We start from the raw sequence: 27797 nt of genomic DNA, 5'->3' as shown, positions 1-27797 counted from the left end.
ATGCTGCAACTTACTAGACATGGTTGCAGCTCAATCAAATCCTTGACCAACTAACCTATTCAATGGTAACTTCAACTTACTGACTTCTTCAGTAAGTATATCTGCAGTGCTCTTTCCACTCAGAATCATTTCCCCTTTTTGTTCAAGTTCAGCAAGTTGATGAAACATATTGGGTCTTCTTGAACAATAAATTTTTCCAAGACTTTCCAATGTAGCACACAATTATTATCATTTGTTCATGATGAGCTTGATCAGTTGTTTCATGAGCTAAAATTACCCATGTTGGATATTCATTTGCATCTGTAACAATTTGTCTTTCACATGACACAGAGTCTAGTACCAGTGCATTCTGGACTGTCTCATTCATATTTTGCTTTGTCGCTGTCTCCCGCATTAGCGAGTGAGCGCAAGGAAACAGACGAAAGAATGGCCCAACCCACCAAAGCCCCAATCACTCAAAATCTTTTACACTCCATCTTTCCACCTCCAATTTGGTCTCCCATTTCTCCTCGTTCCCTCCACCTCTGACACATACATCCTCTTGGTCAATTTCTCCTCACTCATTCTCTCCATGCCACCAAACCATTTCAAAACACCCTCTTCTGCTTTCTCAACCACACTCTTTTTATTACCACACATCTCTCTTACCCTATCATTACTTACTCGAACAAATCACCTCACACCTTGTTCATATACTGTCTTTATGAAAACATTTCAAGTTGTTTATGCAGTTCTGTCACAACTTCAAATACAAAATGGAACAGGTCCCATTATTCTGTGGTGGATATTGGCCAGATGGGTTGATAAGTCCATCATGTTGGTAACCTTGAAGGGACAAATTCTGTATTGCCAGCATTTGCAAAGTTTCTGTAATTGGTTTCAGTGCTTTCCTTTTTATTCTTATCTCTTGTAGTCTCTTATTATCTATGTTATTCCTAACATCTTTCTCTGGTGCATATATTGCCATTGATTACTGTTTTGATGTATATGTACATTTTTGATGAAAGTTATGACTTGCTGAGGCTGGTTGTCACCAATGGCACCAGTTAGGTCATTAAACCTAAGTAGAGGCTTGTTCATGAGTTCTGCTATACATTATCCACCAGGTTGGCTCTCAATTGAGGTTTCCAAACAAAACACAAATTGCACACCAAGTTCCCTTGTAATTATTCATCATGCTAACTGCAAACTAAGAAAAGTCCTTCACGTAATTTATGTTCCAGGAGAGCTTTCTTCACTTTCCATCTCTAAAATGCTATGACACCAGGATCTGCTATATCTTCCAGATATATTCTGTACTATAATATCTGTCCCCTGACATATGATTATGTGTCCAGCAATATCTAATACACGGCAAAAATGCTTTTTCTCTTCATTATTCTTGCAGGTTTTTGGATGTGTTTTTCATTCAGAGTCATCGTATTACATGTCTAGGCTTCAATTTTCATTTGAAGTTAATTTACAGATGTTACATTGTCATATAATATTCATAAGTTCTACATTCTCTTATATAGAGGCCAGAAGTTTTGAAGAGCTGCCTTCTGTAAATAGTGCATTATGTAACATTTGTTGACACTTGATTAGATGACTGATTATGTAGCTTTTGATCATAAAAGAACTGATTATCTATTCAGTCAATTATCGATTAACTAGTACGTAACTTGTATGCCTTATATTCCCTTTTATGTTAATATACTCTTAAGGTTACTGAAAAAACTGATGAGCACTTTTTCTTTTCATGTTTGTGATTTCAAAGAGGAGAACTGCAACTGATGCAGAAATCAAATCCATTTTGGCAGTGGGAATGAGTTAAAGGATTATGATATCCCAGACCCTGATAACTCATTTCATTACAATCTGTTGTTAACAATGTGGAAGTACCTGACCAACTTCCTTCAGCTAAACAAATGGCTAGAGACTGAGAATGTCCAAGGCCAGAATCTTCACGCTTTAGATAGTACTCCAAATTTCAGTGGATGGCAGTGTGCAATGTTATGAAAATTTAGACGAATTTCAGGATTTAAAAAACTTATTTCCAGTGCAATTTACTGCATATTTTCTTTGTCTTAATTTAAAGTGAAGTAGTATTTAAATAACAAAACCATGGCAAAAAACAAATCTTATTTTCCAATAGAAATTTGTCACTTTTCCTGGAACATCCTTTACTTCTTACACAGGAAATGATAATATAAAATTAATATTTGTACTTAAATTTATCTTTTTGATAACTGATAATGACTGAAGGGATCTATCACCTTACTGAGTCCACAAAAAATTGTTCATTCCCCATATACCTTCAGAAGCATTACACGGCTAAGGATTATTGTGGATACAAGCATATGATGCTCTCTAGGTGAAATCATCATACATCTGGTTGCTGAGACTAATGTTTTTAATGTTATGAGCACCAGCAATCTGCCTCATTGTGCCTCAGGCTATCTTGAGAAAACAATGTTTATTCTTCCAATCTGCCACTGGGCAATGAATTTCTTCCACCCGTGCTTCAAGATGGATGGCCATTACCTTTCTAAAGAAGATAAAGCCTAAATTCTCCCCTGGAAGCAAGAAAATGTGGATACACAATGCAATGGATACACAGAATGCATGATCAGGTAGCTGCTTCTTACAACATCCCATTAATGCCTTGCCTCATACAAGATATCAATACCCTATGGACCTAAAACATGGACACAGAATACTTCATGAACCTTTCTAATTCCATGCCTAGACATCTAAAGATGTTAATGAAGGCCAAAAGAGAGATAACAAACTAATAAAATTCAAGTGTGACATAGCCTTTGTAAATGTATAGGAGAGGTGGACAAAGATATTTGTGGACACTGTTAGAAGGACCAATACATGCACAATTAATGGGAGATTAAATTTCACATATTTTCATCATTTTTTTAAGTAAATTATCATTTGTCTCTAATGGATTCTAGTGTCAGATCAAGAAAAAATATCTCCCTATATGAAAAAATCAGTGTCAAATCAATAATCTAATATTTTGGTGGGTTTCTGATACTTCAGGAACCAGCCTGGAAATCAATTTCATATCAAATGAGTTAACTGAATATAGACCTCATCTGACCCATTATACAATCTTCCATAAAGTGAGCCTGCAAAGGCCTTGGCATCCCTAGAATTCTGACCACTCTACTCATGTCAACTGTACGGTTCACCAGGTCAGCAGAAACCCCTAAAATGGAGAAAAGCATAGACAGGTTTTATTCAGTTTACATATGAATCTGTAGATAGGCCATACTGCCATAATATTGTTAAAGTATTTCTAATGAAAGGAAAAGTTTAAAGAACCTAGATTCAAACAACCTTAAGATTCTAACCTTAATATGAACTGAAATCTTGACAAAAACTGTGGACCTGAAAGTTCCCCCCAATGAGAGTAATTTGGTAGGTTAATGAAGCATAAACACCGACCACAAAGGTATCATAACTTCCAAGGATGGTTCAAGGCATCTCCTAGAAAGAGGTAATACAGTCTGGTTTGCACAAAAGCATTGTTTCAATTTACTTTACTTCCCCAGAAACTACTTGTTGGAAGAAGAGGGATATTAAAACTGGAAGATAACAAACTGAACTCCCTGAGGCCCAATCACCAATTCCAATAAATCATAGAAAAATATTCTACTAAACATAACAAAACTTACATCATACAGAGCCTCCAATTTGAGGCATTGTGATCCAATCTTAAGATCTCAATTTCTGATCCTGAAATCTGAGGCCTTATCAGCCATACCATACTGCCTTAAAAAGTATCAGATGGTAGGAAAGCCAACCGACTCTAACTACTTAGCCTAACACAAGACTAAGCATCAATCAAAGCATTAGATATAAAATGAACACTGATTTATCTCCTGCATCACAGTTTCTTATTTCAAGCTATGTTAAAAAAAATCTACTGGTTCTCATGAAAATTGATATCAACACTATTTCATTCCTGTAGTCCCTATGTAAATCATACTGTGCAGTACTTGGAAACACTTTACTCCTGAATCAAGCTCATACCTAAATAAGACAAAATCATAGACTGATTTGAATCTGGTTTAACTCAAGACTTTTGCTAACCAAGTACTTGCCTTCCCAAAACATACCTTAATAACCATTATCATTTACACTATGTACAAGTGAAGGGCGCAAATGGGGAGGTGATAACAAGTAGTGGTGATGTGAGAAGGAGATGGAGTGAGTATTTTGAAGGTTTGTTGAATGTGTTTGATGATAGAGTGTATATAGGGTGTTTTGGTCGAGGTGGTGTGCAAAGTGAGAGGGTTAGGGAAAATGATTTGGTAAACAGAGAAGAGGTAGTGAAAGCTTTGCGGAAGATGAAAGCCGGCAAGGCAGCAGGTTTGGATGGTATTGCAGTGGAATTTATTAAAAAAGGGGGTGACTGTATTGTTGACTGGTTGGTAAGGTTATTTAATGTATGTATGACTCATGGTGAGGTGCCTGAGGATTGGCGGAATGCGTGCATAGTGCCATTGTACAAAGGCAAAGGGGATAAGAGTGAGTGCTCAAATTACAGAGGTATAAGTTTGTTGAGTATTCCTGGTAAATTATATGGGAGGGTATTGATTGAGAGGGTGAAGGCATGTACAGAGCATCAGATTGGGGAAGAGCAGTGTGGTTTCAGAAGTGGTAGAGGATGTGTGGATCAGGTGTTTGCTTTGAAGAATGTATGTGAGAAATACTTAGAAAAGCAAATGGATTTGTATGTAGCATTTATGGATCTGGAGAAGGCATATGATAGAGTTGATAGAGATGCTCTGTGGAAGGTATTAAGAATATATGGTGTGGGAGGAAAGTTGTTAGAAGCAGTGAAAAGTTTTTATCGAGGATGTAAGGCATGTGTACGTGTAGGAAGAGAGGAAAGTGATTGGTTCTCAGTGAATGTAGGTTTGCGGCAGGGGTGTGTGATGTCTCCATGGTTGTTTAATTTGTTTATGGATGGGGTTGTTAGGGAGGTAAATGCAAGAGTTTTGGAAAGAGGGGCAAGTATGAAGTCTGTTGGGGATGAGAGAGCTTGGGAAGTGAGTCAGTTGTTGTTCGCTGATGATACAGCGCTGGTGGCTGATTCATGTGAGAAACTGCAGAAGCTGGTGACTGAGTTTGATAAGTGTGTGGAAGAAGAAAGTTAAGAGTAAATGTGAATAAGAGCAAGGTTATTAGGTACAGTAGGGTTGAGGGTCAAGTCAATTGGGAGGTGAGTTTGAATGGAGAAAAACTGGAGGAAGTGAAGTGTTTTAGATATCTGGGAGTGGATCTGGCAGCGGATGGAACCATGGAAGCGGAAGTGGATCATAGGGTGGGGGAGGGGGCGAAAATTCTGGGGGCCTTGAAGAATGTGTGGAAGTCGAGAACATTATCTCGGAAAGCAAAAATGGGTATGTTTGAAGGAATAGTGGTTCCAACAATGTTGTATGGTTGCGAGGCGTGGGCTATGGATAGAGTTGTGCGCAGGAGGATGGATGTGCTGGAAATGAGATGTTTGAGGACAATGTGTGGTGTGAGGTGGTTTGATCGAGTGAGTAACGTAAGGGTAAGAGAGATGTGTGGAAATAAAAAGAGCGTGGTTGAGAGAGCAGAAGAGGGTGTTTTGAAGTGGTTTGGGCACATGGAGAGGATGAGTGAGGAAAGATTGACCAAGAGGATATATGTGTCGGAGGTGGAGGGAACGAGGAGAAGAGGGAGACCAAATTGGAGGTGGAAAGATGGAGTGAAAAAGATTTTGTGTGATCAGGGCCTGAACATGCAGGAGGGTGAAAGGAGGGCAAGGAATAGAGTGAATTGGAGCGATGTGGTATACCGGGGTTGACGTGCTGTCAGTGGATTGAATCAAGGCATGTGAAGCGTCTGGGGTAAACCATGGAAAGCTGTGCAGGTATGTATATTTGCGTGTGTGGACGTATGTATATACATGTGTATGGGGGTGGGTTGGGCCATTTCTTTCGTCTGTTTCCTTGCGCTACCTCGCAAACGCGGGAGACAGTGACAAAGTATAATAAAAAAAAATATAACAAGTAGAAAGGCTGATCAACAACCAAACCTATGAACAAGTTGTCTCATGAATGAGAGTAAAACAATGCTCACTGATGGGATGTAAGCTGAGTTGTTAAGAGAGAAAACAGGCATATTATGAGGTGTAAAGAGATCAACAAAAGAAATAAAAACCAACCATAAGGTTGGACAGCTTTTGTCTGAAGCTTAACTGTCAATAACTTCTACACACAAATGTTGTTCTTTAATATCATAATGGTTTGGTAAAAGCTGCCAAAAAATAATTTCTATGGAGTGGATCTACTGTTAGAAGAGCGAACAAAATGGGAAAACAAAAATCAGCAGATATGGTATATATATCTATGTGACTGATATAGTTAAAGATGAAGTAATGATATAGAGATACTTGAAATGAATGGATATGGTACACATGACAAAAAATATAAGGATGACAAGTGGGAAGAGATACACATTCAGTAATATGGTACATGTGTAAAAAGGGAATTCTGATGTACGAAGCTTCAAGGACATGTATCAGATCCAGTGTGTGAAGACAGTTTTGCATGATCAACCCTCCTAAATAGTAAAAGAAGTCATACAAGATACAGACCAAGCGACAGACTAGCATTTTGTGATTACTTCACTGATGTGAGAGCCGAGTTAACATGTAACATTCATCAGCAAATGCTCTATCCTTGCTACTTGGTCCTCTGCTCCATGATGTAGAGACTGTCAGTTACTGACAAGTCCTGGCACAATTCCCTACATATGAATGTTGGAAAAAGCACATATGATATGAAGAGAAGAACCTCTTTATCAAAAATCCATTTCCAATACAATAATATGGGATGTCTACAACTTTCAAGATCTACATTCTTTCATTAGTTATCAATATGTTGTCATTAGCTTGTATACATACATTTTTTACCAAAATAACTTAAAACTTACCTTCCAAGCCATTTTTCGACTTTACAGGAGTAAAATATTCAGTGACATCATTTACTTACATCAAACATAATCTTAAGGATTCACTTAAAAGTTACATTTCCTTTCTTCATGAAATATTCAAGCTTTGCAGTCACTGAACATTAACTCTGCCCCACTATTCCTTCCCTGCTCTTATGTATTTTTGCAAAGCATGACTCTACTGATGCCAGTTATAACTAAAACAGAAACTAATCAAACCCTGCTAAAACTGTAGAGAGCTGTCAGGTAGTTGCAAGACTACCATATTTAAGTAGCAATCCAAGTTCAGGTTCACCTGAGTTTAGTTGGGTCAATCTCTTCTCCAAGCATTCAAAGTCTTTAAACATAACTACCTAAACATGGTATATGTCTTCATTGTGCAACTACAAAAAAAAGTAGGTATAATGTATGAAACTAGCAAAGTGCTCTACAAGTTTAACCAAAAATTCTTGTAGGTAATTCGTTCTAGATCTTGATTCATTCTAAATGCTATGGGCAGATCATACTATATGCATGACATATTCAATAGGTCAGCCATCAAAAGGGTTTCATTAACTTCATGGTGTATCGCAGTAAAGCTAAAACCTTTATATAATTAGTAAAATAACACTTTTATATCAAGATTAATTCTCAAATAAAATCAGAACTTGTGAAAATATCTGTAGATGGTTTCACAACTATGGTATATGTTCCAAAAACTGTCTATGAATTGCAATAAACTAGTCAACCACAGAGTGCCCTAGGTGGTGCTGACTCCAGAGTGTAGATGTATAATATGCAAAGAATCTACGAGCATTCACTCTCATAGACTCCAAGCATTCACTTATCTAAGGTCTCTGATAATGATAATGCAAGTTTTATAAATCAACTTCAGTATCCAAACTATCATAATCTATCATTCTTTAGAAATCCATTTTATAAAACAAGTAAAATAACCTGTAAAAAGCTATTCTATTTACAAATAGCTGCATATGGAATTCCTATAATTTTATGTTCACAGCTGCTGTGTATAAAATTCAACACTCATAAACAAATGATCTTTTAAGAAACTAAAAGACTTGACATGTATATGGTTATCATTTACTGAAAAATCTTATTATACGTAATATTGTAAATCCAAGTTTAAATCTAAGTGACGGATTTCAAGTGGACTTGCTATGGACTTGCCACATAAAATTATTCATGTTCAAGTCTAAGTCATATTTAAGTACACGCACACATAGGAGATGATGAAAACTGTACACAATTCCAAATTCAAGTATCACAAAACTGGCTATTTGCAATGGTTCTAAGTACTACGACCCTCTTCGGATGCTGTGAGACTTTAACTTAGCCAAATCAACATATACTGTGTTACTGATATGTTGAGATACATAAATGATTAACTTACGTGTCTTTTAATACAATACCTGATGTAAGAGCCATTCTCGATTCTATTATAGTCTCATCTTCAGCTAATGCAAGATTCATCAGTCATCTCTTCCATGTACACATATTACTTTTTCCCATCCAACATTTAATATGAATCCTAGCTTTTTCGATGTTTTTTGTATTTCGAGTATACTCCATTTCAACTCGTGAACTTACTATCATTTCTATTATCAATATCTTTACTGCTCCTATTACTCACCATTTTCTGCCATCTAGGTCCAAAGGTAGCTGGTCAAATCTTTTAAGTCTGCAATCACAATCAAATGGCAATGTTTCAAATAAGCACATGAATACTATCCAGTGCTGTTCTATACTCTAATCAAGTATCAAACTAAAAATAGTCTAATGAGGTACTAAAAGAAGGAAACTCACCTCAGGATAAGCCCACTCTGGAGAATAGTCAGTAATATTGGCAGTATTCTCCCGGTAGTCCATCCTGGTTGTTTGTTGACTCTGATTAGTCACAGACTTGCCACTGTTGTTTGTGCTACTGCTACTGCTGCTGTTGCTATTGTTACTGTTCAGGTTGTCTGGAGGAGATGTGTCATAGTGATCTAAATCAGGAAAATCACTCAGCATGTCAAAAGCATCAAGATTAGCTAGAACATCATCCTCAGGTGAGGTCATGTCATTGTCAATGAAGTCCATTGGATTGACATCAGCAGAGGAGGGTGTTTTACGGTTACATGACCCTGGGGGAAGGTTGGCTGAAAGAGTTTTTTGTATGTCATCAGGAGAGAGATCTAACGTGTTAGAAAAAAGTTCTGTCTTCTCCACTGACAGTTCAGATAATTCAGCCTTAATGCCCAGGAAGGTATCCTTTGTTGACTGCTGTTGCTGATGTTGCTGCTGCTGCTGCTGTTGTGACTGAGATTGCTGTTGTGGCTGTTGGTGTTGTTGCTGTTGCTGGTTTGTCCTTGCTTCTCCAGCCTCAAGACTAGACACAAGATTGGCAAAGGTGCCAGAGTCAAGAGCAAGATTACCATTGGTAGCATCCAGCTTGAGACTTTCCATCACATCTTTGTCACCTTCTCGCTTTACCAACAAGTTTGCATTATGCTGGGAAGTTGGACCACCTTGTTGTTGCCCATGCTGTTGTTGCTGTGGTCCATGCTGGGCAGAATGTTGCTGTTGCTGTTGCTGCTGGTGCATATGGTGATGATGATTAGGATGGTGATGGTGGTGTGGCGTGTGGTGGAGGTGTGCTACATGGGTGGAGTGCGGGACGAGTGGCGGTCCATGGACGATGGAGGCGGAAGTGGAGATTGGATGAGGCTGGCCCAAATATGATGTGAGCGTGAGGGGGCCAGCCAGTTGAGGATGTGGAGTAGGGTGGTGCCCACCCCCCCCACCACTGTTGAGGATGAGCAGCCCGCCCCCGCCCTGGATGTTGGACAGGTTCAGGATTAGCGGGGCTGTGGTGGTGTTGAGATTGTTGTTATTGTTGTTGGACGTGGTGTTGTTGCTGTTATTGTTGTTGTTATTATTGTTGTTGTTGTTGTTATTGTTGTTATTGTTGTTGTTGTTAGTGGTGTTGCTGGTGGAGGTTGGGGGCTCTGGTGGGCGGGCCCCCTCCTGAGTTACGCCCTGGTACTGGGGGGTGACGCACCCACCTGGCCCACTCGTTGACGACACCTGTGGGAGCAGCAGCATGCAGCCATCACATGCACGCACAGGTTATGACCCGACCACACTGTGGCAGTTACAGCAGGCTGGGGCAGGCCAGAGTAGGCTCATGACAGGCTGGGGCAGGATATGGTTGGCTAAGACAAACATGCTGCCCTTCAACTCCACACCTACAGTCACATATGGTGGCAAGTTGCAAGGATTCTTGTAAAATTCATCTTTGCCTTTTTAAAATAAACTTGGGATACTACTTTTAAAGAAATTAATATGCTTTTCAAACTGAATAATTCTAGTTATACCTACTTAAGCTACCCATCTTTAGATCACTGGAAGTTACTATGTCCTGAACCCTGACTAACAGTTGGTCTACAAAATGAGCTACAACTTGATCACTCCAGTCACTGATGGAGGACACAAATGTTCACATAAAGTACAGTTTCTCCCTTGTTGGAACATCTACAATTAATACCAGGACTAAAAGTACATGATAGAGCACTTCAGTCATTACATCTAAAATATAAGCTGACAAATCTATATCAAATCCCTTTTCGCCACATCATACCCTAATTCTATCAATAGTTATTTTGATAAGCCATCTTAGCATGGCCTTCAAGTTATTCGAAAAGTTAATACTTATTTTGGTAATTCATCTTAAAAAGAATTTGAAGATATTTTTGTATGTATTTCTTAACCATATGTAAATAATACTCATGAATTAATTCTATGAAAGATAGCACAGTAATAATATAACTAACAATTCAGTGATAAAGTTAGACCATTACAAATCTCTATCTATCTATTTCATCTACTTATTAATTCTTTATAAAAAATACCTTAACTTGTATGAGAACATATCAAAGAATTTAATGGTCTTAAGGGATAAACTACTTGTCATGCAATTAAATGGGTTATGTTTTTTATGTTCTACTGACATAAGTGCAAGCAATTTAAGGGTGCCCTTGACCAGTCTGCCTATGGAGTCCCCCAGCCATGGCTTAATCTAACACAATAAAAATACTTCTCTAATCTACATTTACTATAAATTTGAAGTATCATCAATACTAGAGAAGATAGGATTTACAGTCTATATAAAAGCTAATTTCATGAATCAATAATCATGTGATTTACAGTCTACTGTATTGGAACTATTATTTTACAATTTCATTATTCTGATGACAAGGGATTACAAACAGACTGAATGAAAATAAAAGATAAAATAAAATCAAACAGCACAACTATCAAGAAACCCATGTATAACAGTGAATTTTACTCAATATATTAATTTCAATCATGACTGAGATAAAAGATGCAACTTCAAAACTAAATTGTTCTCAAAGCTTACTCTGTGAACTTAACACATAAACAGATGTGCACTTAAATTCATCTTAAACTTATACCTTGGATTACTAAAAATAATTTTTACCACACATGACGTATTTCAAAAGATAATAAGTAGTACAAAAATTTCATCACTTGAGAGTGTTTCAGTTTGGAAAAAAATCACTTTTAATGAATGCTAACTCAAATCTATTTACTTCGATTCACTGGTAAGTTGCTTTCCAAATTTAAAAGAACTGAAGTAATATGTAAAAGTGGTCTCCCCTGATAGAAAAAGGCATTTTGAAATACCTACTTGAATTTCTTTTTGCACTTCAAAAGCTTGGGATATTCTTTAAACAAAAAATGCTATTTTGATAATACAATTAAATGGAACAGAACCATATAATTTACACACAAATCACAAAGGTAAGTACTCTTCCCAATAGTACTTTTGTTTAACCTAACTTTGATCACTACTCTCAAATATGGCTGACACTAAAATGCAATCATAAATGAAAAAACTCAAATATTCTACATGGTATTCAGATTCTTTTACATGTAGTCATAACACTAATATATCTAATAACCTAAAAAATAACCTAAGCAAAATGCAAAATACCTTGTTTAAAAATAGAATACCATTAAACATAAAAGTAATTAGAGTAAATATACTGGGTATTTGGGAAAAAAAAAAAAAACATTGAAAACAGTGTCTATTCTCCTCCATAGTAACTGCAATATAACTTCAGTCTCTTACTTTACCCACAAGAAAGTAAGATGAATATCTTTTTTCTTTAACATAAAAAACAATTGAAAACTTGTGCACTGATCCTATTATCAAACCCCTCTTCCTGACCCCTTCTCACCTTTTCATGCCATACATTACCTTTGTCTGAACAATGCTGGACATATGAAGCTTTCTTTAAGGGAGATGGGTGGGTGGGAGGAGTTTGTTCATCCATGATAATTAAAACATACATGAACTTCTACTTGGACAAGAGAAGGTTTTCACTGGATGTGTGGACAGTCGCATCCAAAAAGATGTGAAGAACTCTATTACCAATAACTAAGCAAAAATCCTCAATAACTTTAGCTGAAATGTACGCATGATACCTCAGGTTCCCTTCCTTTACCAAATTAATGACTTGCTCTGACTGACTTGCTTGGGTGCCAAGCAAAACAAACTGAATTCCCAGCAGAAGGCAAGAGGAAAGGGAGGGGTAAACATTCACCAGACAGAAGCTCTCTAAATACAAAAGTAAATCCTTTCCCACATCAATGTGGATTTAAAAAGTCTTGTGAATGGACATCTTACGTGGCTCATGCATATCAATAAGGACACAAGGTAGAATGAGCAATACTTAAATACTGTTTCACAGATCAAAGTAGGTTTATTCTGTCTAGTAAATATATCCATACAGGGCCCAAATACATGGGTAAGGGGACCAGAAAAGATAATCAACTTTCTAACATTAATATATTAATTCAGACATAAAAACAGAAGCACAGAATTTATGGTACAGTGCTTGCCTTAAGATGTAGAACATTACAGAGGGGTTATGTTGGTTAGAAAGTGAGGGTGGTGTGTTCAGTGTTCATCTATTATACAACACTCAAGACCATGAAAGATAAAATCCAACAGGGAGACAACAAACAAAATTAGAAGTTTTGACCAATGAGGGAGCCTACTACACAAGAAGTAAGACAAACAGCAAGTTTCAACAAGCGTACTGTTCTTGAGAGTATTACCTCACCCGTTAATGATTTTTCATCTCACTTCTTGCCCAAATGTGGAATACCAGAAAACACTCCAAGGTTTTTTAGCTATAAGAATATCAAATAAGAAATAAATTGAGCTTTAAAATGAACTACAGTAAAAGCTTATGGAATAAAAAAAGAATAAGGTTGGGAATTCCTTCTTTCTCTGCTTTTCATTATGAGTGGCTTACCTTTACGAGCTAGTGATCAAGGGTAGTTAAACACTCACAAGGGAGACCTCTTTTAGATTTTGTTATCAAGTACCTACCATAATTGCTTTAGAATTTAATTGTACTTTGATTAACAATTATTATTCAAGCAATTTTAAAAGAATTCATTGTCAAATGGAATTCTTTTTTATTTGTTATGCTCTACCCTTTGAAAAAATCAATAACTACATAAGATTACCTAATTGTAATTGTCTATTTATGCAATATATGGAGGGAGTAATGTACTCTTAACCTTTCTTTACCATTATACACATTAAATTTTCTAAAACTAATTCCATCAACTAACCACTCTATTACTACCATAAGTATATGTGATTACTATTCATGATTCGTTCTTGATGTCTCTTCCTTTGTAATTACCAATCTATTAAGGAAGTTCTATACCTTTGGATCTCATCTTCTGTATGTGTGTGCAATTATTTGTCTTCATTTGTCATTACCCATATCTCTACTGTATGAAAAGAGAGATCTACAGTTGTGCGGACCCATCTCATGAATTCTCTGCTATAATATAACTTAATTAAACTTATGTATACTGCCAGCATTCACAATTCTATCACTTAGCTGTTCATTCATCCACCTCTCAGGTACTATGAAAGTATCTCAACTTTATTTCTTATAAGTTTCATGCATTTTTCTTGTCATGATGTCTGGTTAAATCATTTTTGCATTTTTTGAAAAATTTGTCACTGATGCCACCATCTAACCAGCTTGAAAACTTTGCTGTCCTCCAAAGAACTTTCTCTATTAGCTCTTTGTGCTTCTTTAAGTGTAGTGGCTAAACTCTAAAATTACCTATCTGTAGCTACCAATTTGTACAGAACAGAAAGTTCTTCACTTATGGGACACCACATCCTGATATTTTTTTTACCATCATGTAGCTTTTTAAACATTTGCATAATACCAGCATTTAGAGGTGCATCACCTTTATTCCACTGACTCAACACCCTTGCATCAAAAGATTATTTCTTCATTTTCTTTCTAAGAAGCTTGAACCCTCTTGTTATGAAACGTATCTGTAAAGAACCTGCATTTTCAAAGGTAATATCACACTTACATTTCATCACTTTGTCATCTCTCCTTAGCCTTCATAACCATCTGCAAATGTCTGGGCATGGATATGGCAAGGTTCTTGCTTTGTGTTCGTAGGATCTTGACCTCCTGAATGAAGTGGTGCACTGATGAGGTGCTGCAGGAAGCAGCCTGTAGATCATGCATTCTGAGTGCCCTGTGCACTTACAAATCTCATGTGTATCCATATTTTCTTGCTTTCAAGCAAGAATTTGGGCTTTCTCCTCAGAAAGGTGAGCCTACCATTTTGAAACACAGGTGGAAGAAATACAGTGCTCAGAAGCAAAATTTCCAAAATGAAGTGGTATCCAGGAAGAGGAAACAAAGAACACCATGCCCTCAAGATACCCTGAGGCAGGTTGCCGGTATAACTTTAGTCTCAGCGACCAGCTGTAGAATGTTTTCATCCTTAGAGCATTGTATGCTTGTGCCCAAAATAAGCCTTGGCCAGATAACGCCTCCAAGAATATATTGGGACCAAACAGTGTTTTTTGCTGACTATAATTATCTATTTGTTCTGTTTCAGAAGAGAGTTTTACACTCGTGGGATCCCATCTCAAACATTTTTTCAATCAAACGACCTCTTAAATTTCCATATGCTGTCTGCATTAACTACATAACCAGTCATTCTATTTCATTCACCCACCACTCATACTATAAAAGCATGTCTTTGCATCTTTCTTAAAAAGTTTCTTGCTTAAATTCATGTTATCTACCCTGGTAGTTTTATCCCTATATCTCTCAAAGAACTATTCACATCATCAATCAATTTAAAAAACTTGAAGGTTGTGATCAGGTCACCCCTCACTCTTCTCTCTTACAGGATGGGCAAGTCTAACGCCTCTAGGTTTTCCCCGTAAATTTACTCTCTTAATTCTGGTACTATCTTTGATGTTCTCCTCTGGACATTCTTTGTGAGCTTTTTGTGCTTCTCTGGTTACTTCATTGATGCATTTCAAGAACTGTTCAATGACCATATCATAAGAGATCTAAAAGCTTAAAGGTGTAATCAGGATAACCCTAACTCATTTCTCCTTCACAGTGGACAAATCTTCAGTCCTAAACTACTTATTGTGGCTCAACTCTCTTAATTCATGTACATCTCAGTTACTCTTCTACGGATTCTCTCAATAAACCCATTCACTATGAAGGCCCCATATAATATGTATATCCTGACTCCATGACTTTTAGCAAAAGTTTTAATTTTCCATGCCATATGAGCAAATTTACGTTTTGTCAAACACATAATCTGTGTTCATGTATGATGAGGCTCAGAAGAATTAAATTTTTTTTTTTAAATGAGTCAAGGCTGTCGCCACAGCTGACTATGCCAGCTGTACAATGCATTCCTCACCATATGATGCAATGTGTCAGCACTTACTTTACTACACCAACTTCCCTACATAATAATGCTATTTCCTCTATTGTTATTAAATTGATTTTTGGTATTTGCCTTGTATTCATATCATTTACACATTCTCACACTATACTCTGGGCTCTTTCCTCACCTATTATGGACAGGATAAGGCAAGGAAAGTGTCTTCCCACCGGACATACTTGATGTCTACCAAAGATGACCTGGTGTTCCACTGATCATGTTGAATGTGTCAACCAGTTGATGACAGAGTATATTACTGGAGTCCCACAGTTCTGGCTTCTAATCAGTGTTCACTAAGCACGCAGCGGTGTTCAGCACTGACATGTCTAGCAAGTGAAAACAATTTGATATACCACCTTGATTTCTTTCTTACATACTCAATACAGTTGATGAGCTTTTATTTTTTAATAGCTGGAGGCTCCAGTCACGGTAAAAAGTCGACATTAGGCTGCAATTCGATTGAAAAACAGAGAGGTTAATGAAAGGAAGGAAGAGGCAAGGGAAAGTATTTATGAATTTTGGAGGAAGTGAAAACCTTGTAAACTGTGCCAGGTCATAGTTATTGGGAGACATGAGAGGGTAGAGAGTTCCAAAGCTTTGAAAAGAAAGAATAATCAAATGGCTCACCCTTGAGTTGCCAACAGCTACATTGTAATCATGTGACACAGAAGCTTGCCAAGTATTGTGTGGTCTAGCTAGTGGTGAAGGCACACAAGCAGCCAGCTCTTGGGAGCAAACACCAAAAAAAAAAATACCTCCAGAAGAGGGAAAGTGAACCTACATTGCAGTGTAGGGCAAACAGGTCAGGTTTTAAAGTTAACCTGAGAGAATCTATAAGTCTTACTGCATTTGACTCAACTCTGTTATGAAAGGAAGCAGAACTAGAACCATCCCAGATGTGACAGTAGCACTCCATACTAGTACAGATCAATCCTTTACATAAATGGAGTAAGTGTTCATAAGAATAGAAACTTCAACATCTAAACAGGGCTCCCAGTTTCTTTGTGGCAAACTTGGCTTTTTCCATAATGTGGGTTTTCCAAGGTAGACCAGATGTTACAGTAATACCATGCATGTTCAATGAGTCAAGAGGTGGAATTACAGAACTGTTGAGGGAGAGAGGAAATTTGAGAGAAATTTTTGCAAGAGATATAGGCAGAAAATGGGTCTTGGAGACATTAAACTTAAGCATATTTCCTTAACCCCACTGAGATATTGTCTCAGTCTGAGTTTACTCATGAAGAGAAGGAGAAGAATTGAAGGATACATAAGAGTGCAGTGCTGACTCATCAGTAGATGAGTGCATTTGTTTATCTGTGGAAGAAAGGAAATCACTGATAAAAAGGAGATAGATTGTAGGAGACACAAAACAACCTTGAAGGACACTGCTGTTGAAGGGGAAAAGGGGAGAGGCTGATCCATCAACAACCATGGAGACAGATCGGCCAGAGAAAAAGCTAGATATGAGGGAAAGAGGTAGTGAAGTCAAAAGAGGGAAGCTTAGAGATGAGCCCCTATGCCACATCCTGTCAAAAGCTTTAGATATATCAAAGGCATCTACACAAGATTCTCCAAAACCTTTCAAGGATGATGACCAGACATTAGTAAGATAAGGAAGAATATCATTATTAGATCTCAATTTACATAAGCCCTTCTGGTGTTCAGAGAGAAGACTGAGATTCAAAATGTCTCAGGATATGCAAGTTGATGATAGATTCAAAGACTTTGGAAATGGTAGATGTCACAGCAACAGGATGATAGTCATGAGGTTCATAATGATTACCTTTTTTAGAGGTGGGATGTGCCACTGTAAGCTTCCAAGAAGGGAAAGTTCTGGTTTTTTAACAGAAATGGAATAGGCAAGGAAGGACAAGTGTAAGTTCAAAGGCACACTCTTTCAGCAAACAGGGATGGATGCCATCATAAACATAGGCCTTGTTTATGTCCAGAGTAGCATTTTTTGGACAGTTTGAAAAGAGATTATGGAAAAGAGCAGAGGATTATTAAAAGTAGCACCTGAGGGTGAAGGAATGTTATTGTCATCTAGGGTAGAGTTAGAGGAGGAACAGGAACGAAGGAGAGTTGCTTCATCTATGGGAGAGACAGATATAGTAGTCAGAATGGAAAAGTGGAGGAAAGTTAGAGTGACAGTTGTTAGTGATGCCCTATGGTAAAGATAAAAAAAACCTGTCAAAGGATGACAAGGAGAGGTTATCACATTTCCTCTGAATAAAGGAAAGCTTTGCTTTATGGACAGCACATTTGTGACGGTTACAGGCAATGAAAAATGCTGGCAGACATATCACATTTATCTGTAATTCTCACTTTCTGATGGTACTATAGTATGCAGGTTTTTTCACTCTTTTGCCACACTGCTTTTCATTGTCTACCATCCTGTCTTTCTGGTCTATCCATCTGCACTTTTCATCACCTGTACACTTCTTGCTGTCCATAAAATTAAGGAATCTTGGAAGTTGTAGAAAGAAATCTCAGGGCAAAACTTTCTCAATAAACTTCCGCTCAAATATCTCATAGGTGTTCCAATATTCATGTATCTATTGATTCTTACTATGGGGCATTGTCATCAACACACATGAAAACTTATACATTCATCTCATGTGGTGTCACTGAAGTTAGACAGCCTCCTGCTTGGAGATGTTAGCTGATCTTTTTCCAAAAACCATAAAAGCAATTTGTCTGTCACCATCATGTTCATCAAATAGTTCAGCCTCTCAGAATTCTTGGGGACAGAACAAGCACCTGTTATACCAAAATTATTTCTATCAAAAACAAATTGTGTTGTTGTAAAGTTAGCAGCATTCATCAGTGCCCATGAGGAAATTGGATGATGCAATGTTGCTGCTTCCTTCTGCCACCACCTACCCTTTTCACATTGGGATCATGATCATATTCACTCCTCAGTGCTAATATCATGCTCTTCTTCCCCCTACCTTCATTCTTCTACATCTTCATGAAAACTACATCCATTTGATTCAATAGCACCCTCCTCTACATTAGCTGAGTCAAGTGTATAAGTTCATGCAATAATTACAGCTTTATTGTTTGGCTTGTAGAAGGCATTGTTGTTACACTGTATGGCATGACACTGTGAAGGTCACTGGCCACTCCAGCATATAAACCTAGACTAATGTATGGAAATACTCTCTGAGGTGCCAGAATGTAAATTCTGGCCAATTAATACCCCTATTGGCACACACAAACTTTCTAAAATAAAATCCTATGTATGGGATACTTGCAATCAACTTCCAGATGTGAAGCACCCCACACACTGAATGTCAACAGTCAAACATTTAAATCTGTGACAGTTTAGGTTAATTGACCACATCTATGAAGCACAGTCTAGTTTGATCTGATGTATGTTGTGAATAGTTTATCACAAAGTTCCACATACATGTACTTAAGTACAATTCCCGTAACTACCATCAGACAGTTTACTTACTTAATATTCTGATAAGGAGCTTAGGTAAGAGGTTAGGCCAAATGTTGACAGGTGCGTATGTATGTGTAATCGACTATTCATACAGTATAAGAGGGAGTTTCACACTCATGGTGCTCCATATTTTAAACCCTCTCTACAATCATACAACATTCTAAACTTATGTAAGCTATCTGCATTTATGAATTCCTCATTCAGTTTATTACATTCATCCACTACTAACACTATAGAAGTGCTTCTTTACATCTTTTTTTAATAAGTTCCTTGGTTAATTCATGTCTAGTTCCTTAGTTGTTCTATCCTCCATCTTTCAAAGCAATGTTCACTATCTGTCATCATTCTGGTTTCAAAATGGAAATATTATGACCAGGTAACCCCTCACTCTTCTATGATACCCTGCAACAAGGCTCTTTTACTTCTGGTACTATCTTTGTTGCTCTCCTCTGAACCTTTTCCATTAGCTTATTATGTTTCTTAAGGTGTGGCAATATTTCTAATAATGCTTATTATCATATACAGTTTATGTATAATCTTCCTTTATGTAAGACCAGCAGTGCCTATATAATAATCTTATTTTCTATCTATTTTCATCATACTTAACTGCTGTTTCTTGCATCAGCGAGGTAGCACCAGGAAACAGACGAAGAATGGCCCATCCACTTACATATGCACATATATATACACATATGCATATATTTGTTTATTCTAATTCCTAGTTTTATTGCCAGCTTTTCTTCTTATTTTCATTTTTTGATTTCTTTATATTTCATTCTGACTCTTACGAGTTCTATATTTTCTTTCCTTTCTCTCGCTGGTAATATAACCCCCCTCCATACCACTTGCTACCTCCTCCCCCACCTTTTGCCTGCCACTTTTGCCTCACAATAGTTTCTTCATTTATTTATTCTTTTCATCCAATCATGTATAATGTATGCATAACCTTGTATGTAACTGAAAATTAACTCTAGATGAATTCAAGGAGAAAGTTCTGGATTTTTCCCAGCCTTCTTTGCAATATTTTCCAAAGTTTGTATGGGTCTCGTCAGCTATGGATTTTTTCAGTAAAGAACGGTACTTGTTTTGACACTGGTTCAGATTCTATTATTAATACTTTATGTAAACTTGAAAGAGCTATCAGACTGTGCCTGCTTAAGTTTACATCATGAATGAAAAGTCACCTTTGGATAGGCTATATCACAGGAACACAATCTCCAGACGAGTGGGGTCTATATGACCAGGACTTCAACATATGATGCTCATCACCATATCTCACACGTATCATGAATATGTACAACAGTTAAACTATCATATCTAAAATTGCTTGTTTGAAGGTTTTTATTCATTTCAATATCTAAAAGTTTACTATCTATCATACAATATTCAATTACCAGACATTCAAGGAATCCTAGTTCATTGGTGCAATATCTTATCAAGCAAGAACTTTATTTCTATTTTGTTTCATAAATCATTTCTACTTTATCTTTATCACAGAACTTGGACATATTTCAAATCTTTGTTGCATCATGAGTAATTTTGAAGTTTATGTTTGAAGGAATAGTGGTTCCAACAATGTTATATGGTTGAGAGGTGTGGGCTATAGATAGAGTTGTGCGGAGGAGGGTGGATGTGCTGGAAATGAGATGTTTGAGGACAATATATGGTGTGAAGTAGTTTGATCGAGTAAGTTAATGAAAGGGTAAGAGAGATGTGTGGTTGAGAGAGCAGAAGAGGGTGTTTTGAAATGGTTTGGTCACATGGAGTGAATAAGTGAGGAAAGGTTGACAAAGAGGATATATGTGCCAGAGGTGGATGGAAAGAGGAGAAGTGGGAGACCAAATTGGAGGTGGAAAGATGGAGTGAAAGGAGGTAGAAAGATGGAGTAAAAATTTTGAGTGATCGGGCCCTGAACATGCAGGAGGGTGAAAGGCATGCAAGGAATAGAGTAAATTGGAATGATGTGGTATACCGGGGTTGACATGCTGTCAATGGATTGAACCAGGGTAAACCATGGAAAGTTCTGTGGGGCCTGGATGTGGAAAGGGAGCTGTGGTTTCGGTGCATTATACATGACAGCTAGAGACTGAGTGTTAATAAATGTGGCCTTTGATGTCTTGATGTTTTCCTAGCGCTACCTCGCGCACTCGTTGGGGAGGGGGTTGATGTTTCATGTGTGGCGGGGTGGTGACAGGAATGAATAAGGGCAGACAGTATGAATTACTCATCCTCCTCGAAGGCTCAGAGTGGGGTGCCTAAATGTGTGTGGATGTAACCAAGATGTGAAAAAAGGAGAGATAGGTAGTATGTTTGAGGAAAGGAACCTGGATGTTTTGGCTCTGAGTGAAACGAAGCTCAAAGGTAAAGGGGAAGAGTGGTTTGGGAATGTCTGGGGAGTAAAGTCAGGGGTTAGTGAGAGGACAAGAGCAAGGGAAGGAGCAGCAATACTCCTGAAACAGGAGTTTTGGGAGTATGTGATAGAATGTAAGAAAGTAAATTCTCGATTAATATGGGTAAAACTGAAAGTTGATGGAGAGAGGTGGGTGATTATTGGTGCATATGCACCTGGGCATGAGAAGAAAGATCATGAGAGGCAAGTGTTTTGGGAGCAGCTGAATGAGCGTGTTAGTGGTTTTGATGCACGAGACCGGGTTATAGTGATGGGTGATTTGAATGCAAAGGTGAGTAATGTGGCGGTTGAGGGAATAATTGGTATACATGGGGTGTTCAGTGTTGTAAATGGAAATGGTGAAGAGCTTGTAGATTTATGTGCTGAAAAAGGACTGATGATTGGGAATACCTGGTTTAAAAAGCGAGATATACATAAGTATACTTATGTAAGTAGGAGGGATGGCCAGAGAGCGTTATTGGATTACGTGTTAATTGACAGGCGTGCGAAAGAGAGACTTTTGGATGTTAATGTGCTGAGAGGTGCAACTGGAGGGATGTCTGATCATTATCTTGTGGAGGCTAAGGTGAAGATTTGTATGGGTTTTCAGAAAAGAAGAGTGAATGTTGGGGTGAAGAGGGTGGTGAGAGTAAGTGAGCTTGGGAAGGAGACCTGTGTGAGGAAGTACCAGGAGAGACTGAGTACAGAATGGAAAAAGGTGAGAACAATGGAAGTAAGGGGAGTGGGGGAGGAATGGGATGTATTTAGGGAATCAGTGATGGATTGCGCAAAAGATGCTTGTGGCATGAGAAGAGTGGGAGGTGGGTTGATTAGAAAGGGTAGTGAGTGGTGGGATGAAGAAGTAAGAGTATTAGTGAAAGAGAAGAGAGAGGCATTTGGATGATTTTTGCAGGGAAAAAATGCAATTGAGTGGGAGATGTATAAAAGAAAGAGACAGGAGGTCAAGAGAAAGGTGCAAGAGGTGAAAAAAAGGGCAAATGAGAGTTGGGGTGAGAGAGTATCATTAAATTTTAGGGAGAAGAAAAAGATGTTCTGGAAGGAGGTAAATAAAGTGCGTAAGACAAGGGAGCAAATGGGAACTTCAGTGAGGGGCGCAAATGGGGAGGTGAAAACAAGTAGTGGTGATGTGAGAAGGAGATGGAGTGAGTATTTTGAAGGTTTGTTGAATGTGTTTGATGATAGAGTGGCAGATATAGGGTGTTTTGGTCGAGGTGGTGTGCAAAGTGAGAGGGTTAGGGAAAATGATTTGGTAAACAGAGAAGAGGTAGTGAAAGCTTTGTGGAAGATGAAAGCCGGCAAGGCAGCAGGTTTGGATGGTATTGCAGTGGAATTTATTAAAAAAGGGGGTGACTGTATTGTTGACTGGTTGGTAAGGTTATTTAATGTATGTATGACTCATGGTGAGGTGCCTGAGGATTGGCGGAATGCGTGCATAGTGCCATTGTACAAAGGCAAAGGGGATAAGAGTGAGTGCTCAAATTACAGAGGTATAAGTTTGTTGACGCGGGAGACAGCGACAAAGTATAAAAAAAAAAAAAAAAAAAAAAAAAGTTTGTTGAGTATTCCTGGTAAATTATATGGGAGGGTATTGATTGAGAGGGTGAAGGCATGTACAGAGCATCAGATTGGGGAAGAGCAGTGTGGTTTCAGAAGTGGTAGAGGATGTGTGGATCAGGTGTTTGCTTTGAAGAATGTATGTGAGAAATACTTAGAAAAGCAAATGGATTTGTATGTAGCATTTATGGATCTGGAGAAGGCATATGATAGAGTTGATAGAGATGCTCTGTTGAAGGTATTAAGAATATATGGTGTGGAAGGCAAGTTGTTAGAAGCAGTGAAAAGTTTTTGTCGAGGATGTAAGGCATGTGTACGTGTAGGAAGAGAGGAAAGTGATTGGTTCTCAGTGAATGTAGGTTTGCGGCAGGGGTGTGTGATGTCTCCATGGTTGTTTAATTTGTTTATGGATGGGGTTGTTAGGGAGGTAAATGCAAGAGTTTTGGAAAGAGGGGCAAGTATGAAGTCTGTTGGGGATGAGAGAGCTTGGGAAGTGAGTCAGTTGTTGTTCGCTGATGATACAGCGCTGGTGGCTGATTCATGTGAGAAACTGCAGAAGCTGGTGACTGAGTTTGGTAAAGTGTGTGGAAGAAGAAAGTTAAGAGTAAATGTGAATAAGAGCAAGGTTATTAGGTACAGTAGGGTTGAGGGTCAAGTCAATTGGGAGGTGAGTTTGAATGGAGAAAAACTGGAGGAAGTGAAGTGTTTTAGATATCTGGGAGTGGATCTGGCAGCGGATGGAACCATGGAAGCGGAGGTGGATCATAGGGTGGGGGAGGGGGCGAAAATTCTGGGGGCCTTGAAGAATGTGTGGAAGTCGAGAACATTATCTCGGAAAGCAAAAATGGGTATGTTTGAAGGAATAGTGGTTCCAACAATGTTGTATGGTTGCGAGGTGTGGGCTATGGATAGAGTTGTGCGCAGGAGGATGGATGTGCTGGAAATGAGATGTTTGAGGACAATGTGTGGTGTGAGGTGGTTTGATCGAGTGAGTAACGTAAGGGTAAGAGAGATGTGTGGAAATAAAAAGAGCGTGGTTGAGAGAGCAGAAGAGGGTGTTTTGAAGTGGTTTGGGCACATGGAGAGAATGAGTGAGGAAAGATTGACCAAGAGGATATATGTGTCGGAGGTGGAGGGAACGAGGAGAAGAGGGAGACCAAATTGGAGGTGGAAAGATGGAGTGAAAAAGATTTTGTGGGATCGGGGCCTGAACATGCAGGAGGGTGAAAGGAGGGCAAGGAATAGAGTGAATTGGAGCGATGTGGTATACCGGGGTTGACGTGCTGTCAGTGGATTGAATCAGGGCATGTGAAGCGTCTGGGGTGGACCATGGAAGGCTGTGTAGGTATGTATATTTGCGTGTGTGGACGTATGTATATACATGTGTATGGGGGGGGGTTGGGCCATTTCTTTCGTCTGTTTCCTTGCGCTACCTCGCAAATGCGGGAGACAGCGACAAAGTATAATAAAAAAAATAATATAATAGTATGAATTATGTACATGTGTATATGTGTATATGTCTGTGTGTGTATATATATGTATACGTTGAGATGTATAGGTATGTATATGTGCGTGCGTGGTTGTGTATGTATATACATGTGCATGTGGGTGGATTGGGCCATTCTTTGGTCTGTTTCATTGCGCTACCTCGCTAACGCGGGAGACAGTGACAAAGTATAATAATAATAATAAAAATTTGAAAAGGATATGATCCTTAGTGTTTATGATATATACATTGAAAGTTTGCTAGTTTGCTATTGTCTGTCATAATCTTCAATCTCAAAAATCTTTCAGCCGATCTAAACAAAACTTTGCACATAACCTTTATGAGTACACATCTATCTACTCTTTTTTTTCTATATCAGTTGACACTAATAGTATAACTACTCTATATGGTTCCCTTAAACATGACATAAGAATATGGGAACAAAGATGTACCAAAGACAATTATCCTATACAAATCAAGTTGAGACAATTTTTTTAGTCTGTCATACCTCATCATATTACAAAAGCCACATGTTTGGGACCTAATGAAGAGATAAGATAAAAATATACATTCATCAAAGAATTCTCCATTCAGTCTGAGGGTGAGGACAGCATAATATACTAAACAGAACTGTTCCCTGTAACTGGTTTATGATAACACAATGTTCAAGAGATGGAGACCCATGAGTGTAAAACTCCTTCCACGTACACTACAATTAAGTAACTACAGCTTGTATATCAGGAACACATTTCAGACAGCTATTTTTCCTACAATTCACTGCCAACATAATACAGTCATCACAACTTATGGACAGTATATGAAGTCTGAATAGGCACCATAATAAAAACATCTATGAAGATTTTTTCACATATTAAGTAAGTTCAGTCAAGGTTTCTTAACAGTAAAGTGACAATAAAATCATTCTCAATTTAAAGTAATGACAGTCAATTGGTGAGAGGGTAATAGGCTGGAAACTCCCAGTCCCTCTGGGAACTCCCATCTAGTGGGAAGCCACTGCAAAAGAGTCTCCATTAATCCCTGTCCATGGATACACCATTGCAAGTATTCCTCCACCATTTCTCTCACTCCTTTTCCACTCTATTTCCTCATTTCACAAGTGGTCCTCATTTCACACCAACCCCTTTACTCATACCATCATACACTCTCCATGTAAACTCCCCATCTTACATTCTTTCCTTATGCCTAAATCACCTCAAAGTATAACGTTTCACCCATTCTATCGCTTCTTACGGAGCGAAAATTTCTAATGATGCTTATGTTCATATAGGCACAGGTACATCACCAATTTTCCGGCACTCTTGGTTGCAAAGCATTGCTGGATTAACAATTGTGCTGAACCAACTGTGGTCATGTAATAATAATTCATCAAAACACTTTTAACCCACTAATTATTCATCTCCCATTTGTCTAAAGTATACCATGGACTCTAGAAATTTAAATCAAACAAATATTAAATGTTTGAGCACCCTAAGATGGTAAGTCTGTCTTTAGATTGTTTGAATCCTGCAGGGGTCTTCTTCGTCTTCTGTTGTTAGTGTTTTCCTAGTTGTGCACCACCAGAATAATGCAGTTTCATCTGCATTAAACACCTGCTCAGGACTGAGCCACAAGTTGCACAAATTTGTCCACGTACTTGGCAGCTCCTTCGTGGTTTGCAGACCGCTTTTCACTGCACACTTTATTCATGGAAATTACATGATGCTTCTTGAATCTTTGAAGCCATCCTTCACTATAGTCACGCTCATGTTGTAATTTAAATTCTTTATGAAACAGCTTAGCCTCGTCCATTATCATGCTACCTGACAAGTCCACTCCATCACTCCGACACAGTCAAAACCATTCCATCATCACTCGATCATGCTCAGTACTCTTACCATCTTTCATAGTTTTTCTAATCATTTCCTTCTTGGAATCACTGTCTGCAGAGAATTTCAATATTTTCTCCATTTGCTTCTTTATATCATAAACAGTTGATGAACCAATACTGTAGATGTTACACAGCTCACACACCAAAACACCACGGTCCATTCTTTTTCGACAGTTCTACTTTAACTTTATCTTGGATCGATATGGACTGGTGTTTACATTTGACACCCTGACTGACACCCTCATATGTCTTAGAAGCCATAGCTAGGGTTAAATCTTAGCACAATAAGATATGAATATCACTGAATTGCGGTATCACCACCAACAAGTGCAATGTAAAGAATGTAAATAAGCGCGCCATACACACAATGCCATCTGTGGCCGCACAGTAAACTAGTCTGGTGACCGCGGTGAATTCAAGTTCCCTCACGTAATTTTGTCAGGACTAAAGGAGGTGTCGAACCATCAGTTGCTGGAAATTCCATGGTGTATCTGTATAATAATCTTATTGCTTATAAGACTAGCAGCTCCTATATCATAATCATCTTCCACTTGTTTATTCTAATAACTAGTTTTATTGCCCTGCCATACAATATCTCTCATACACCGCCTCATGTCTTTCTCCATTCCATCTAGTAATACCACATGTTCCTCTCACATAACTCATTTCCACAGCCTGAATTCTTGACTCATTGCATGTCCATGATTCAGCTCCAAAATACCAAAATTCTGTCACCTCTCCCAATCTTTCCCCCTATATGTATAACAAAATTCAGTACATTTACTTCTCTCACTCAATTGGGCTTCGTAAAATCTATCATTTTACACAGCTGACTTCTCATTCCCTCCATCTCTGACACATATATCCTCTTGGTCAATCTTTCCTCTCTCATTCTCTCCATGTGAACAAACCATTTCAATACATCCTCTTCTGCTCTCTCAACCACACTCTTTTTATTAGCACACATCTCTCTTAACCTTTCATTACTTACTCAATCAAATCACCTCACACCACATATTGTCCTCAAACATCTCATTTCCAACACATCCACCCTCCTCCGCACAACCCTATCTATAACCCACGCCTCGCAACCATATAACATTGTTGGAACCACTATTCCTTCAAACATACCCATTTTTGCTTTCCAAGATAATGTTCTCACCTTCTACACATTCTTCAATGTTCCCAGAACCTTCGCCCCCTCCCCCACCCA

The 27797-nt window shown here is 38.2% G+C and overlaps 1 protein-coding gene across 7 annotated transcripts in view; it reads right to left on the bottom strand.

Moving 5' to 3' along the window:
* Camta (Calmodulin-binding transcription activator) overlaps positions 1-27797 on the bottom strand; it is a 1164029-nt gene that overhangs the window by 311755 nt on the left and 824477 nt on the right. For 6 of the 7 annotated variants that reach the window (XM_071671358.1, XM_071671359.1, XM_071671353.1 and 3 more), the window contains one exon: positions 8785-10047. The exons of the other annotated variant lie outside the window; for it this stretch is intronic. In XM_071671358.1, the coding sequence (XP_071527459.1) occupies positions 8785-10047 (1263 nt within the window). The remainder of the gene's footprint in view (positions 1-8784; positions 10048-27797) is intronic. 7 annotated transcript variants of the gene reach the window in all.

The sequence above is a fragment of the Panulirus ornatus genome, chromosome 16 (assembly GCF_036320965.1).
Source record: "Panulirus ornatus isolate Po-2019 chromosome 16, ASM3632096v1, whole genome shotgun sequence".
In the NCBI taxonomy this organism is placed as follows: domain Eukaryota; kingdom Metazoa; phylum Arthropoda; class Malacostraca; order Decapoda; family Palinuridae; genus Panulirus; species Panulirus ornatus.
The sequence above is the reverse complement of the archived record's forward strand: the minus strand, read 5'-3'. Positions and strand labels throughout refer to the sequence as shown.